This window comes from Crocuta crocuta, unplaced genomic scaffold, assembly GCF_008692635.1.
Source record: "Crocuta crocuta isolate KB4526 unplaced genomic scaffold, BGI_CrCroc_1.0 scaffold142, whole genome shotgun sequence".
Classification (NCBI taxonomy): domain Eukaryota; kingdom Metazoa; phylum Chordata; class Mammalia; order Carnivora; family Hyaenidae; genus Crocuta; species Crocuta crocuta.
In genome coordinates this window covers 1,440,700-1,455,862 of record NW_027528892.1, presented here as the reverse complement: position 1 = coordinate 1,455,862, position 15,163 = coordinate 1,440,700, and the positions used below count along the sequence as shown (strand labels likewise).

At 52.7% G+C, this 15,163-nt stretch overlaps 2 protein-coding genes across 2 annotated transcripts in view; one reads left to right on the top strand and one right to left on the bottom strand.

The window, feature by feature from the left end:
* SBK2 (SH3 domain binding kinase family member 2) overlaps window positions 1-3,492 on the top strand; it is a 9,709-nt gene extending 6,217 nt beyond the window's left edge. The window contains exon 5 of the mRNA XM_077756938.1: window positions 3,191-3,492. Within this exon, the coding sequence (XP_077613064.1) occupies window positions 3,191-3,492 (302 nt within the window). The remainder of the gene's footprint in view (window positions 1-3,190) is intronic.
* A 91-nt stretch (window positions 3,493-3,583) lies between these two features.
* SSC5D (scavenger receptor cysteine rich family member with 5 domains) overlaps window positions 3,584-15,163 on the bottom strand; it is a 21,406-nt gene continuing 9,826 nt past the window's right edge. Inside the window, exons 11-12 of the mRNA XM_077756937.1 lie at window positions 8,273-8,419; window positions 3,584-5,343 (exon numbers count right to left, since the gene is read on the bottom strand). Of these exons, the coding sequence (XP_077613063.1) occupies window positions 3,671-5,343; window positions 8,273-8,419 (1,820 nt within the window). The 3' untranslated portion in view covers window positions 3,584-3,670. The remainder of the gene's footprint in view (window positions 5,344-8,272; window positions 8,420-15,163) is intronic.

Sequence of the window (15,163 nt, the reverse complement as noted above, 5' to 3'; positions counted from 1 at the left end):
GCTCAGGGGCCCAGCTTTTCTTCTTGGGGGTGGTGATGGTGGTGGACATGTTCTAAAATTAGATTTTTGTATGTGTTGCACAATTCTCTGAATATATTAAAAGCCAATGAATTGTACACAGAGAAAGGGTGAATTTTATGGCATGTAAATTTCATCTCCATGAGATGAAAAAAAAAGCCAACAAACAAAACACCACAAAACGGGCTTTTCCAAGGTTCTCATGCCTTGAATGGTTTTCTTTCCTTCTCAGGCCTCGAATCCCCATTAAAGAGAAAGGAAAAAGCCCTACGCTCTTGGTAATAGCTCTGAATTAACCACAAGCCAAGCCCTTAAATTCTGGACCCACTCCCTATTCCCCCTGCATTTTACAGAAAAGACCACTGAGGCCCGGAGAGGGAAGATCCTACTTTCCAAAGAGCCTGAATTCCAATCCAGCTCTGGCCTGATTCCAAAGTCTTTGTTCTTAAAACCCGTCTAGCACCTCTAAAGTGTCCCCTGGGCTGGGGAACCCCAAGCTTGCAAGCAGAGCCATGTGGGTGTCCAGTGCAAAGTGAAAATGTGGAGTTTCTCGTTAAAAAAAAGACAAGTTTTTCCGTCCCCTCTCTCTCCCCCTCTGCATGGGGAGGCCGGCTGGTAGACCCTCACGGGGATGCAGCAGGAATCCAGCCACCAAGCCCATCAGGGGAGTGACTTGGCCTGAGCCCAAGCTTGCGCTGCACTGTCCCATCCACCTCACTTACAAAACACAAAATGAAAACCCATGAGGAAGGGTTACGGTAAACCCTTACGGCCGCACCCACCCTGCACCCTGCTTGCGTGGGGGACGGGGGGAGTGTGCCTTGGGCCAGAGCAGGGCCAGCAGGGAAGCCTCTAGAAACAAGCTCTTTGGCAGTAATCTTCTGCAGTTTGGTGCTAGTGCACAGATATGCAAATGGCCCGAGGCGTCCTGCTCACACTTGAAGCCTGCCAGCCATGAGTCACCTGCCTCCTTATTACAACCTGGATTCTGACCTGGCGGGTCTGAGGTGGTGCCGGTGAGCTCCATGCCGCCGGTGCACGCCTCCCACTTGCTGGTACAAGAGACTCAGCTCAAGAGTACTGATCCCGTATCCTGGCTAAACTCTTAACAGCACTGATCATTTGTCTGCTGGATTCCTTGGGGTTTCCTATGCGGACAGTCATTAGCGCCCACGGGAAAGGACAGATCTGTGTCTTCCCGTCTGCCCTCCGTGTGATTAAGGAAGTCCCCTCTGCTCCTACTCTGCCAAGAGAGTATGTGTGTACACCGTCAATGGGTGTTGAATTTTCTCAAATGTTTTTTCCTGTATCAGTCGACCTTGCTAGACCTCTGCAGCTACTGTTCTGGGCCTGGTGCAAGCTGGCGGGCACCGCGGAGGGCTCAGCTGTCCCGTGGGAGGTGGCCAGGTCAGGGCCAGCAGTAGGTGGGGGCTGCCATCCACCCTGGCCGTGGGCCCCGGGGCCAGATGTTTGGGCTTAGCAGCCTGGCCAAGCAGGGATAGAGTGACGGGATAATTAAGCACTCGCTTTTCTGGGGCTGCCAGAAGGCAGCAGAGGGTGGACAGACCTTGGGCCAGAGTCCCCTCCCCAACCTCGGCTCACTGACGGAGCAGCCTGGAGCCTAAAACCCCACGGGGCCCTCTGGGGGGGACCCAGAGTTGGGGTGCACCTGCTCCAATCTGCAAATGGGAAAGCAGACCTCTGGCTGCAAGTTGGTGTGCCGTCCTGTGAGCCCCTAACTACCTAGGAGGGAAGGGGAAGGTGAGCAGGGCCCCCCCCACCCCGCCTCTTCCTAGTTTGCCAGTCAGCAGTTCTGTAAGTCTGGGGCTTAATGAGACCCGGGGAATAGAATTCCCCGCGTGCTCCTTCGCCTGTTGACGGGGGCAGGCAGTCCATCTATCAGGACCCCCGGGCATTATCCCTCCCCACCCCCAACGAGTAACTGGACCCCGCTGGCCTTTGCAGGACGGCGGGGGCGCCAGCTCCATGACCTTCCAGCACCTCTGAGCCAGGCTCCCGACCGACCGACCGGGGAGAGGAGGAGGAGGAGGGAACGGTCTCCTGCCTGAGGCCACAGGAGCTGGAATCAGAGCTGCGGGTCTCTCAAGATGGCCCCCACTTTACAAGCCGAGGCCCAGAGAGGGGAAGGGACCCACCCAAGGTCACTCAGAGAGGGGCCATCAGGAACCCCAGGGCAAGGTCAAAGCAGGGGAGTTTGCATTGCATTATTCTGGGTTTGAGTTCCTGCTCTGCTGTGTGGCCTTAAGCAAAGGGCTTGCCCTCTCTGAGCTTCAGTGTCCTTTTTGGAATGGGGATGGAGTTCCTCCTGCAAAGGGCTGTGGTGAGGATGGAATGGTCACACTGGGTCAGGCACACGGAAGTGCCTCAGGGAAGGGGTCCTGATCATCCTCGTTAACTGAGCACGATGTGCCGAGCTCTGTCCTAGCCCACACTACCCCCCTCACCTCACAACCACCACCACCCCAGAGGCAGGCACTGGTACTATCTCTGTGCACCAGTGAAGACACCGAGAAAGTTTCTGTTCAGAGAGAGGAAACAAAGCACCAGAGTCCCATGCCTGGAGGCAGTCTCAAGTCCCGGATGGTTGGCTTATGAGCGAGGACCCTGGGTCAGACAAGCCTGGGTCCCCGTCACGGCTCCAGTATGTGTTCCCTGAATGACTGGGGCCTCGGTGCCCTGATCTGTGAAAAAGGGGATACGCACAACAGCAGCTATCCCAGAACGAGCACTTACCAAGAGCCCGGCTCTGTGTTATGCACACCTGTGTACACATTAACTTATCATTTAATCAGCACAACAACCCATAAGGTGCATACTTACTACCCTCCTTTCATAGCTGAAAACACTCACACCTAGAAGTGAAGTACTGGCTCCGCCTCACAGCCACAGGGACTGGAATTCAGGCATTCAGGCTCCAAAACTCACCCTTTCTCTGCTGGGCTGTGCTAACAGTACCCTCCTCAGCAGGCGTCCCTGAAGATAAAGTGACGTTAGGCACGTAAAGCCCTGAAAACAGAGCCTGACCCAGAGGAAGTACCCAACAAATATTAGTCATTTTTACTATTGTCATGCACCCATTCATTCAAAAGGTATTTGTGGAGTGTGCACCCTGCGTCAGGCTCTAAGAGCCGGGCTTTCCTCTGTGAACCAGACAAAGACTCCTGCCTTCATGGGGCTTCCTTCATCAGTGCCCACGGTGGCATCATTTCCATGGCCATCGTCTCCATCATCATCTTCATCACCACGATCATCACCACCACGCCCATGACCACCTTCATCATCGTCATCACCACCATGACCAGCGCCAACATTACCTCCATCACCATCGTCCTCGTCACCACTGTCACTATCATCATCGTTGCCATTATTAAGTTTACCATCACCATCACCACTACATACTGTCACTATAACCATCATGACCATCACCCATCGTCGCCAACATCCTCACCATAAAACCAGTGCCTTGCATGGTGCCTGTGGAATTCACAAACCAAGGTCAATCTTGTGATTCCGTCTCTCTGAGGTTCCCCCAGGTCCCCACAAATGTCATGGAGATCTTGCTTTTAATCAGATATTTTGGTTTTCATGTTTTGGTTGGGAGCACCTTAAGTCCCTCAAACCCCACACAGGGTCACACATCTCCCCTCAGAGGCCTTTCTTCCTCTCCTGGGGGGGTGGTGGTGGGCGCAGGGGTGCTGGGGGGCCGGGCTCTCTCGGCCAGCCCCCTGACAACCTCAGCCAGCTGCCCCAGACCCCGGGCGGCCTCCAGCAGCTGAGGCAGCCCCAGTTCCAGGGCTTGGCGCTGCCGCCGGTCCTGCTCCAGGGCCTGGGTCAGCCTCTGCAGCTGGCCACTCACGTCCCTCACAGCAGCCACCAGCTCGACCAGGGCAGGCGGCTCGCAAGCCATGACCCTCACAGGTGGCGCTGGAGCCACACATGGCCCAAGGGGGTCTGGGCTCTGCCCAGGGGTTGGCCTTAGCGTGAGATGGTCAGGAGGAGGTTGGTCCAAGGGGTGGGCCATGGAAGACAGGTGGAGGTCAGAGGTCACTGTGGGGTCAGAGGCTGAGTGCGGGGTCTGTGCGGGTGGTGGAGTTGGTTTGGGGCTCTGGTTACTCAGTGGTTTGAAATCCTCAGTGGACAGTGTGTCCATGCTTGGGCCTGGAGAAGGCCTGGGGTGGCTGGACTCTGAGGCTGGAAAAGGCACTAGGCTGGACATCTGAGAGGGAAGAGGGGTCCCCTTGGAGGTCAACCAGGGGTGTAGGCTGGACTTGACTGCTGGCGCTGGAGTGGGAGAGAACAGTTCTGTTCCCAAGGAAGTTAGAATGGACTTGACATTGACCACAGGGGTTGAGGTAGAGTCAGCAGTCATGGTGGGGTGAGTAGAAGCAGTAGAGTGAGGGGTCGTGGTGGAGTCAGGGGTCGTGGCAGGGTAACGGGTTGTGATAGGGTGAGGGGTTGTGGTGGGTTGAGTGGTGGTAGAATGAGGGGGTGTGGTGGACTCAGGGGTCGTGGTGGGGTTAGGGGTTGTGGTAGGGTGAAGGGCTGTGGTGGGATGAGGGGTTGTGGTAAGGTAAAGGGGTGTGGTGGGGTGAGGGGCTGTGGTGGGCTGAGGGGCTGTGGTGGGTTGAGGGAGTGTAATAGGTTGAGGGGTGGTGGTGGGGTGAGGGGTGGTGGTGGTGGGGTGAGGGGTGGTGGTGGTGGGGTGAGGGGTGGTGGTGGTGGGGTGAGGGGTCGTGGTGGGGTCAAGCATGGTAGTGTATTGAGAGGTAGTGGAAGGGTGAGAAATCAAGGTAGAGTGAGGGGTGGTAGTGGGGTAGGGGCTTGTGGAGGGATCTGGGGATCTGGAATGATCTGAAACTGACTTGGGGTATGGAGCTGTGTCCACGTTTGGGATTGTGTCAGATTCTGGAGTCAACCCTGAGGTAGAAAGAAGGTGGGTCACCGTCTCTGGTGCAGAGGGGTCAGAGGTCAGCTCTTTGGGCAAGGTGGGTGGTGGGGTGGGTGAGAGATCCGCAGTGGATGCTGGAATCACCGTGGCGTCAGGGGTGGACAAAACGAGGCCAGGGGTTGTCAAGGTGGGGTCAGAACTCATCCGGGAGGTCAGGTCCGGGCTGGGTGGCAAAGTGTCAGGAGGGTCAGAGGTCACCTTCCGCGTTGAAGCTGCCTCAGGAATGAGCCACGGCGCAGAGTCAGAGGTCACCGAGGTCACTGGTGAAGCGGAGGGAGCCGGGGAAGGAGCAGGGGGCGCCCGGGACGCTGTGGGGCGCTGCAGCCGACGCTCCGGCCACAGTTTCCTCTCAGAACCTGGAGGAGGCAAGACGGACGGCCGAGGTCAGTCGGCCCCACCTACTCCCGGGGCCCGCCACGCCCCTCCAGGGAGGCCTACCAATGAGAAGGCGCAAGGCCTCGTGACGTCGTGGGTCGCCAGCAGACTTCACCCCACCCCAGCGCCCCACCTCCCCACCTCCCCACCTCCTGCGACGTCTCCAGGCGCCACCTGGTGTCCTCCACTGCGCGTGAGGGACGCGAGGGACAGGGCTACCTCAGAAGGCCGGAGGCGGCAGAAAGGTGGGGGGCAGCGGGACGGTGGGGGCCCTGGAAGGGAGACGCGGGAGTGGGGGGGATGTGTAGGCTTACCTCGCGGATGCAGGAGGGGCTGAAGGGGCATATGAGGGAGGGATGGGGGTGGTGCCAGAAGGTGCAAAAGCATGGGGTGCAGGGTGGTTCCGAAGGGTAATCTCAGTAACCAAGATTTTTATGTCACAGTTGTAAGGAATATTATTGCAAAAGATCCACTGTGAACAAAAAAGTCAAAATTGTAACCCAAGACAGGATCCGACTGGCCACATGATTAGGGAAAGTCGAGGTAGATAGGAGCCTGCCTTTAGTTAAATTTTTGATATTTAGCTCATTGTGAATGTTTTGCACTAATCTGGATTTTTAAAACTATGAAGGTATTATCTACCTTGATTACTGAGTGTCTGGGCAGCACCTTAACTTTAGGGCCTGAGTAGAGTGAGAAGCCTCACCCTCTTCCTGGCCTAGCTTCCACGTAAGTGCGGATTTTATCCCTCTTTGCAGATGTGGGGAGTCAGGCCTAGAGGTAAGTAACTTGTCACAGGTGGCACAGATACGGTTCGCAAACTGTGGGGAAAAGATATGAAGCAATGTCCTCTGCATTCAGAGTTTAGACCACTAAGTATCACTTTCTCAGTGATGGAAATGGTAACAGGGGGCTACTGGGTACTGGAAATGTGGCTAGTCCGCCCAAATGAATGTTTCATTTTTTTCCCCACATTTTTGATCATTTAAATTTAATTAGCCACCTGTATTGGTAGCTACATTTTGAATGACACAGCTCTAGAGAATTCTAGTTTTCCTGTAGGATTTTCGAGGTGTGTCTTATTCCTGCCTTGTGTTTACAGTGTTGGAGAAGCGGTTAAGTAAAGCGCTTGGCCTCCAGCCAGGCTCCCTGGGCTTACACCCCAGCTCTGTCACTTCCTAACTGGGTGACTGTGGACAAGTTACACAAATGTCTTGAATCTGGGTTTGTGGGTGAGGTGTCAAGAGGATTCAGGAAGCTCCTGTGTATACAGAGCACTTAGCACAATGCCTAGCACGTAATAGACACTCTCATGATTATTAATACTGTCATGGGCATTGATGTCTGTACCTCAATTTCCATCATCAGTGAAATGGGTAGAATTATAACACCTACATCATAGGGCTCATGTCGATGTTATGAGGGTTAAAGGGACAATATATATAAAGTGCTTAGAATAGTACCTGACATGCGGCATATTGCTCAGTAAATGTTAACTGGTTTTAGTTACTATTTCAAGAATCTCAGCTTGCGTAGGGACTGTAGGGGTTCCGAACCCTAGAGTGGAATTGATTTTTAATTTTTCAGAGCGAAGGTGCCAAGAGCTAAGCTGATCGTACGCCTCTGTACATTATTACCAACAGTCCTGCACGGTCTCCTCTGTCTTTTTCTCCTTTTTCCTCCCCGATTTCCATCCCTCTCACTTTCTCCCGTAGCTACCTCCTTTAGTGTATTCGACATATATCCTTAAAGATACGTATGTTCTTACACAATATAGAATCCACATATGTTAACATATTAAGTGTGTGTGTGTGTGTGTTTATTTTTGTGTTTGTCCTTTTAGTTTTTGTAAATCACATTCTGCTGGAGATTTCACTCTGGTTCTTTCTTCCTTCATGTTATGTTGTTTGTACCTACCCACGTTGCTGTGTATACAGCAGGTCATTGTTTTAGCTATTGCATGGGGTTCCATCATGTGCACTCATTGCATTCCGCTTGTTACCCATGTCGGACACTTAACTTGCCTCCAACTCCCTGATGTCATAACATTCCAAAGAACACCTTCATGTATGTTTCCCGTATAAGCCTATTTAAGAATTTCTCTGGAATATAGATTTAGAAGCAGGATTGCTGGGTCATAATGTACAATCATATTTAATTTCACTAAGACTTTTTAAAAGTTTTCTTTATTTAAGTAATCTCTACACCCAATGTGGGGCTCGAACTCCCGACCCCAAGATTAAGAGTTGCATGCTCTTCCAACTGAGCCAGCCAGGCTCCCCTAATTTCATTGAATTGTTTTTATCGAATCGCTACATCCAGTGGGGATGTCTGTCTCCTTACATCCTCACCCACACTTGATATTAGCTCCCTTCCAATTTTCATGCTTGTCATCATTTTAATTTGGATTTCCTGATTCCTCCTGAGTGTGAATGTTTCTACACATACTTGTTGGCCACTTGGGCTTCCCCTTCTGTGAATTACCTGTTCATAACTGTTACCCATTTTCTTGGAGGGTTTCCTGTCGTTTTCTTATTGATTTGTCAGAGTGAATTGCAGAATATAGGCTAGGATTTCCCAAACCTGGGCATTGTTGGCATTTGGAGCTGGGATTCTTTGTGGTGGAGGACTGTCCTGTGCAGGGTAGGGTAAGTCACAACATCCCTGGTCTCTACCCGTTAGGATCGAGTAGCCTCTCTTCTCTTAGTTGTGACAAGCCCGAACATCTTCCGATATTGCCAATCATGCCCAGTTGGGAACCACTGATGCAGATTATAACCCCTTGTTTCAGGATGTATTTCTGTTGAGCCCATGGGGTAAGAGCAGGGTCCCCACTGGGAAATTCGAAGTCCCTCTCTCTACCCCAGAAAACAAACACCCTGGTCCCCTCGCCACAGCTACATGCCTCACCTGTATCTCCATGGATCCTTGGAGCTCGACAGGGGTGGCCTGGGTCCTGGGTGGTGCCAGTGGTAAGAGTGGTGGGTGTCCCCCTGGGCAGAGCCCCTGCGGGAGGCGTACCCCATGTCCGGGAAGGATCATAACCATCCTCATCACCTTAAGAGATAAAGGGAGAACTGTCTCACTTCTCTTGGTTTTGACCCTCTGTTCATCCTGGACCCCAATTCAGGTCTCATCCTGTCTCACCTGGACCACCACCCCAATGTCCTCCCTGACCCCACAGCCACCCTGGGGACTCAGCTGAGATGCTCTCAACTACCAATAACAGACGCTGCGACTAAACTAGCTTCTAAAGTAAGAACAGTTATTATTTCGGGGCGCCTGGGTGGCTCAGTCAGTTAAGCGTCCAACTTCAGCTCAGGTCATGATCTCACGGTTCGTGGGTTCGAGTCCCGCGTCGGGCTCTGTGCTGACAGCTAGCTCAGAGCCTGGAACCTGCTTCAGATTCTGTACCTCCCTCTCTCTGACCCTCCCCTCCCTCACGCTGTCTCTCATTCTCTGTCTCTGTGAAATAAATTTAAAAAGACATTAAAAAAAAAAAAAAGAACAGTTATTTCAATTTCCTGAAGTCCCTGCCCCTCCTCATTCTTTATTTTTTCCTGGGGGGTATGGGGTGGGGTGGAAACCCTGTATTTAGTAATGAACTACCAGGAATATTTCCATAATATCTTTCCTATGTCTTTTGGATAATCTCTACATGAAAACAATTTTATATAACATAGAAATGTATAATATATAGCTGACCCTTAAACACCATGGGTTTGAACTGTGCAGGTCCACTTATATGTGAATTTTTCCCATAAATATAGTACAGTACCGTAAATGCATTTTCTCTTCCTTATGATTTTAATAATTTTTTCTCTAGCTTACTTTCTTGTAAAAATTCAATGCAACACAAACACACAGATTCATACATACATACACAAAATGTGTTCGTTGTTTATGTTATCGGCAAGGCTGCCAGTCAACAGTAGGCTATTAGTAGTTAAGTTTTGAGGGAGTCAAAAGTTACATGTAGATTTTCAATTACATGGGAGGTGGTGCACCCAGCCCCCATGCTGGTCGATGGTCAGCTGTGTAATATAAAAATAGACCCTTTTATAAATGTAAAATATACCATTTTATATAAGGAGAATAGAAAGATTGAAATCAGTCTTCTAGCTTGATCAAAACACTTATTTTAGCCATAGCTTTGTTCAGATATAATTCACATACCTTAAAGTGTACAACTCAGTGGGTTTTAGTATATTCAAAACGTGCAACCATGAAGTCCACGTCCCTCATCTCCCTTCATCAACTGTCCCCTGCTGGCCTCTCCAGCGCCTTCCACACCGGACCAAACCTTGAGGTGCTCACCTCTAGCCTCTGTGCACCTCTGGGCCTTTGCCTGTGCTGTTACCTCCCTCACTGGAATCCCCTTCTCCTCCATAAAGATGAGTTCCCACTCTGCGCATGAAACCAGGCCAAAGGATGGTGTCTGACACCCTGAGCTCTTTGGCTAGCTGTCCCAGGTGCAGAAATCCCTGGCTTTGTCACCTAACACATTACCTGCTAACAGAACAAGGGTCAGTCTTCATCCTGATGCCCAGCATTGCACATACTATAGTTATGGCTCTCTGTTAACTATTCTTAAATATTTTCCCCGTGCCTGATAAATACCTTAAGGCGATAGCTATGAAACCATACCTGATGGTCATACTCATTAGGAATTTTAAAAACCATTAGTAGCACTATTAATTAAAAATGGAGGGGCTCCTGGGTGGCTCAGTTAAGTGTCTGACTTTTTTTTTTAATGTTTTATTCATTTCTAGGAGAGAGAGAGAGAGAGACAGCGTGAGCAGGGGAGGGTCAGAGAGAGAGGGAGTCACAGACCGAAACAGGCTCCAGGCTCTGAGCTGGCAGTCAGCACAGAGCCCGATGCGGGGCTCGAACCCACGAACCGCGAGATCATGACCCAAGCGAAAGTTGGACGCTTAACCCACTAAGCCACCCAGGCGCCCCATTAAGTGTCTGACTTTGGCTCAGGTCATGATCTCACCGCTCATGAGTTCCAGCCCCACATCAGGCTCTGTGCTGACAGCTTGGAGCCTGGAGCCTGCTTCGGATTCTGTCTCCCTCTCTCTCCTTCTCTCTGCCTCTCCCCTGCTCACTCTCTGTCTCTCAAAAATAAGTAACATTTTAAAAAATTAAAAATGGAAAAATGTTTGGAGGGAAAAACAACCCCGCTAGCAGTGAAGATCTCTTTCCAGGATGCTGGGTTTTCAGAGGGCTCCATTAAGAACAGATCGAAGCTCTCTTCCTGTTAAAATGTCAGTCCTCCAACAGCAAACACCCTCTGTGGGTCTCTGTCTTCTTGAAATGCGCTCTAAGATACAGTCACCTGCTCATGGCCCATTAGTGTATCATCGATTTCTTTCCATTAAAATCCATGCATTTTTAATTTAAGCAGCAGCATGGCAGAGTCACAGCCCTTGTGAGACCCAGACACATCCCTTCCCTGCATCAGGGGAGCCGCTGCTTGAAGCCCAGCTTACCATTCCCAAACAGGTCTTCACAGCCTGGCTACACGGGAGGCCCTCCCGATGCCACATGGCTTCTCGACGCTCTAGCTTCCTACAAGGAGCTTCAGACCATGCACACCCACGTATGCACTGCACAGGTCCTTCTGCAGCTCGTGTCTTGGATGCGTCCCTTCCTAGCTGCGGGAGCACGTCTCTGAACTTCATGACTCAGTTTCCTCTCCTGGACAGTGCGTACCATGGTGGCCTCTACTCTGTGGTGCCGCAGAGCCTGGCATGTGATAAGCTTATTTTTGGAACTGAATCCATAGATCTCTGGTTCCTTCTTTTTAACTTTGGGTAATATTCTGTAGTACAAATCCACATCTGTTCGTTCATCGACCCCCCCGCTAACAGAAGTTAGGCTCTGGCCACGGTTTTGCTGTTACAAATACAACTGCAGCGAATTTATTCCAGTGTCCTCAGGCTCATGAGTGAGAACTCAACACCTAATTGTACAAGTGCTGTGTGAGAGGCAGATAAATCTCCCTAGTGCCAAACTGCTCACCGACGGAGGAGCAGAGTCTCAGGCCCACCTGTATCCCACATCCTTGGTGCTGTTGGACATTTTAAATTTTGGCAATCTCATGGGGAGAGGGTGGGTAGCGAAGCTACAGTCTGGCTACCGATGACGAAACTGAAGTCCAGAGAGGGCAAGGAGCTTTCCCAAAGTCACACAGCTAAGCAGCAGTGTTTGGCTTCAGACCCATGCAGGTCTACGCTTCCCAAATGGAGACTTCTTTCCCTCGGGGCACAAATTTTCCGAGTCTTACTCCACTCCTTCTCTGGTAAGCTTTTATTCATCCTTCAGGATTTTATTCAAAGGCCCCTCCCTTTTTTCCCCTCAATGAAGTTGCGCCCTACTTTATGCTTCCTGGGTTCTGCAGAGCTGTCATCTGCTCCTTGCCTGCCTCTGCGGCTAGGGCGGTTAAGAGTGTAAGTGATGGGGTTCGAATCCAAGCTCTGCCCTTTGCTGTACCGGCCTCTCTGTACCCAATTTATTTATCTGTAAAACGATGTTAAGGACAGTACTCCTCTCATAAGGTTCCGCGGGGAGGAAGTGAGTTAAACCATGTGACACATGTAGATGGTGCCCGGCACACGGAGGGCATTCCGTGAATCCTAGCTATTATTGCTCGTATTGTCATGCAACCTCTGCATTTAATCCTGCACTTGATCTTGGCTCCTCTCCCTCTGCATGGCCTCGTGCAGCCATAACGTACGGCAACAGCCCAACTCCATGAGTCATCCCACCTTCCAAGCTGGCTGTGGGAGGTCCGCTAGGCACGGCTGTCCGTCTGCATAGCCTCGTCCATCCCCACAGCTTCAGATTCCATCCTGTCGGTTTATGGCTTCAGCCCAGGCACTCCTCAGAGCTCCGGGGTTGCGTGTCTAACGTCTCCACTGAAGTGTGTCCATTCCATCTCCAGCGGATCTAATATTCCCACTGTGGTCCTGTGGGTCCTCCCGCAGGGTCCCCAGATCCAGTAAAAGGTCTCCCTCCCCTACCTTCCTCTTCTCACGCCCTGACCCATCACTCAAATCCATCAGCTCAATCCCAGAATACAGCTTACATACATCCACATCTCCCTCGGCCTCCACCACCACCCTAGTCGAGACCACTGTCCCCTCACCATAGGCTGCTGGGTCTCCCTCCATGCACTCCAGCGCCTCCATCCATTTCCCATGTGGCATCCTGAGTGACTGCTTTGAAAATACACACGTGATCACGCCCTTCCTAACTTAAGATTCTCCACTACCGCACGTAGAATTACACTCAAATTCTAGCCTCCTCTCCTATCACTCTGCCCCTGCCTGGCTCACTCTGCTCCAGCCACGCTGATGTCCTTGCCCTTCTCTCAAGGTCTCACCCCAGGGCCTTTGCACACGCTGCTCCCTCTGCCTGGAAGGCACCTTTCGCTCCCTCCAGCCTCCCCACCACAGAGCTCATCTCCTGCCATCATTCCCATCAACCACTCGACTTTGGCCCCATTGGCCTTGCTGCGGTTTCTTGAACCAGCTAAGCACCCCTCCCCCTCAAAGCCTTCGCATGCGCTGTTCCCTCTGCATGGAACACTCTCCACCCAGCTCTCTGCATGGATTTCTCCCTCTCCTCAAGGTCATCACTTACAGGGCACTTTCTCAGTAAGGCATCTCTCGGTCGTCGTACTTCAACCTGGGACTCTCAGCCCCCTTCCCCTTGCTCATCACTGCTACGTTCCCAGGGGGGAGCATCCACGCCCGACACACTGCGGGCATTTCACACAAAGGTAACGTCTGTGTCTCCAAATTCTGAGAAGCCTCAAGAAACGCTACTTCAGTGAACTACGAAGTGACTTTCAGCTAGACTTTGTGTAGCTTCAGCTGTACAGTCTCCAGACTTACATTGTGGTTTCTCATTCATTCATCCAACCATTCAATCACTCAAATCACTCAACAAATGTGCAAGTCCCTACGGAGTCCCTACAACACAGATTCCGCGGTCGACAGCATAATGCTCCCCCAAAGACGTCCGCGCCCTAACCCCCAGAGCCTGCGGATATGTTACCTAATGTGGCAAACGGGGTGTTGCAGATGTGATTAAAGGGCCAGACCTGGAGATGAAGAGATTGTCCTGCATCAGTCCAAGGAGGCCCAATCCAATCACACAAATCCTTAAACTTAGGACAGAGAAAGATGTGAGGGCAGAAGGTCCGAGAGATGCAGCTTCGCAGGCTCTGAAGACAGATGAAGCGGCCACGAGCCAAGGACTGTGGGCGCCTCTAGATGCTGGAAAAGGGACGCGAACGGACTCTCCCCTAGAGCCTCCGAAGGGACACATCCCTGCGGACCCGGCGGGTTTAGCCCTAGGAGACTCCTGTTGGACTTCTGACCTGAAGAACTGCAACATCAGCTTGCTTGGTTCTGAGTTCCGGTAGCAACACAAGCTGACAGCGTGAAACACGTGACGGAGCTAAAGTGTAGCCGAGGTGACAGGGCCGCGGACTGGCACCGCAACGTCCCGCACGCCGGCCTGTGCTCCGCTGGGCATCGCCCTCCCCCTGGTGCCTGCCGCTGGGGAGAACGCCACTTCCCCCCGTGCTTTTCCCGACTGCTCTGCTAGAAAGAACGACTCCTTCCCTGGGATCCTGCAGCTGTGGCTCATTTACGGTAAATAAATCTTAACAACCAGTGTTCTGTGGTTTTAAACTATTTCACACACATTTTACTCATTGGGTTGTGACCGGAGGTCAGCCAGCCAGTTCTCCTCTTGGTGGAGCCACAACGGGAACCCAAGGACCTGGACTCAGAGCTCAGCGCTAATTACCTTCAGTAATTCAGTAATCTTTCCCAATCCAATGAGCAAAACGTGTGTGAAACCGTTTCAAACGGATCTCAGTGGTGGCTCCTGAATTCAAGTTCTCGGTCAGGGATTTCCCCTCCTGAAACGCGGGCGTCAACAGCACCCGGGTCTCCCGGTTGTTGGCATCACGGGCGCCCGGGTTCTTCAGAGGAAGAAACGGAGGATCAAAGAGGTGGAGTGCCCTTGTCCAAGGTCCCCGTGCAGTGAGGACAAGAACTCACGTCTGTGCTTGCTCCCACCCCCAGGCTGGCCTCACCGTGGGGCCGTACACGTGACTACCCCGAGACTCCCCTCGCCCAGTTCGCGGCGCTGCACCTACTGGGCTCGGGCGAGGCCTTCTTCCCCCCCCCGGGAAGGGACTCCCTGCCCGGCGTCTGACCGCCTCACCACCAGGGGGCGCCACGGGACAGGCAAGAGTCCCGTGCCGTGTTGCAGCGAACGAAGGCTCTAGAACCCTAGCCACAATGCACCACGGAGCAGCACCTCTAAAACTGTGCTGGACGAGCCCTAGCTCACAACGCGGGTCCCCCACCCTACAGCGCGACGGCCCGTCGGCCTGCTCCTCGCGTCGCTCCCGCGCACCACCAGCCCATCCCGGCAGACGGGGGCCGCTCCGGAGGCCCACGGGGCGCTTCGCGGCTTGTGTTATCGCGGGCGGGGAGCCGCCGCCCAATCAGGTGGCGCAGCGCGCCGTGACGTCAGACGGCGCGAGGCCGCAGAATGCGCGTGCGTGCTGAGCCCCAGAAAAAAGGCGGGAAAGGGGGCAAGGGGAGGGGAGGGGTGCGCCTGAGGGGACGAAAATCTCAGGAGAGGAGGGTCAGAGGGGTGCAGGGCGGCAGGCAGAAGCGGGACCTTCGGGGGACGGAGAGCACACGGAGAAGCACGGGGAGAGAGCAGCCCGAGGCGCCGCGCGTGCGGCAGGCTGGACCCGACGGGAAC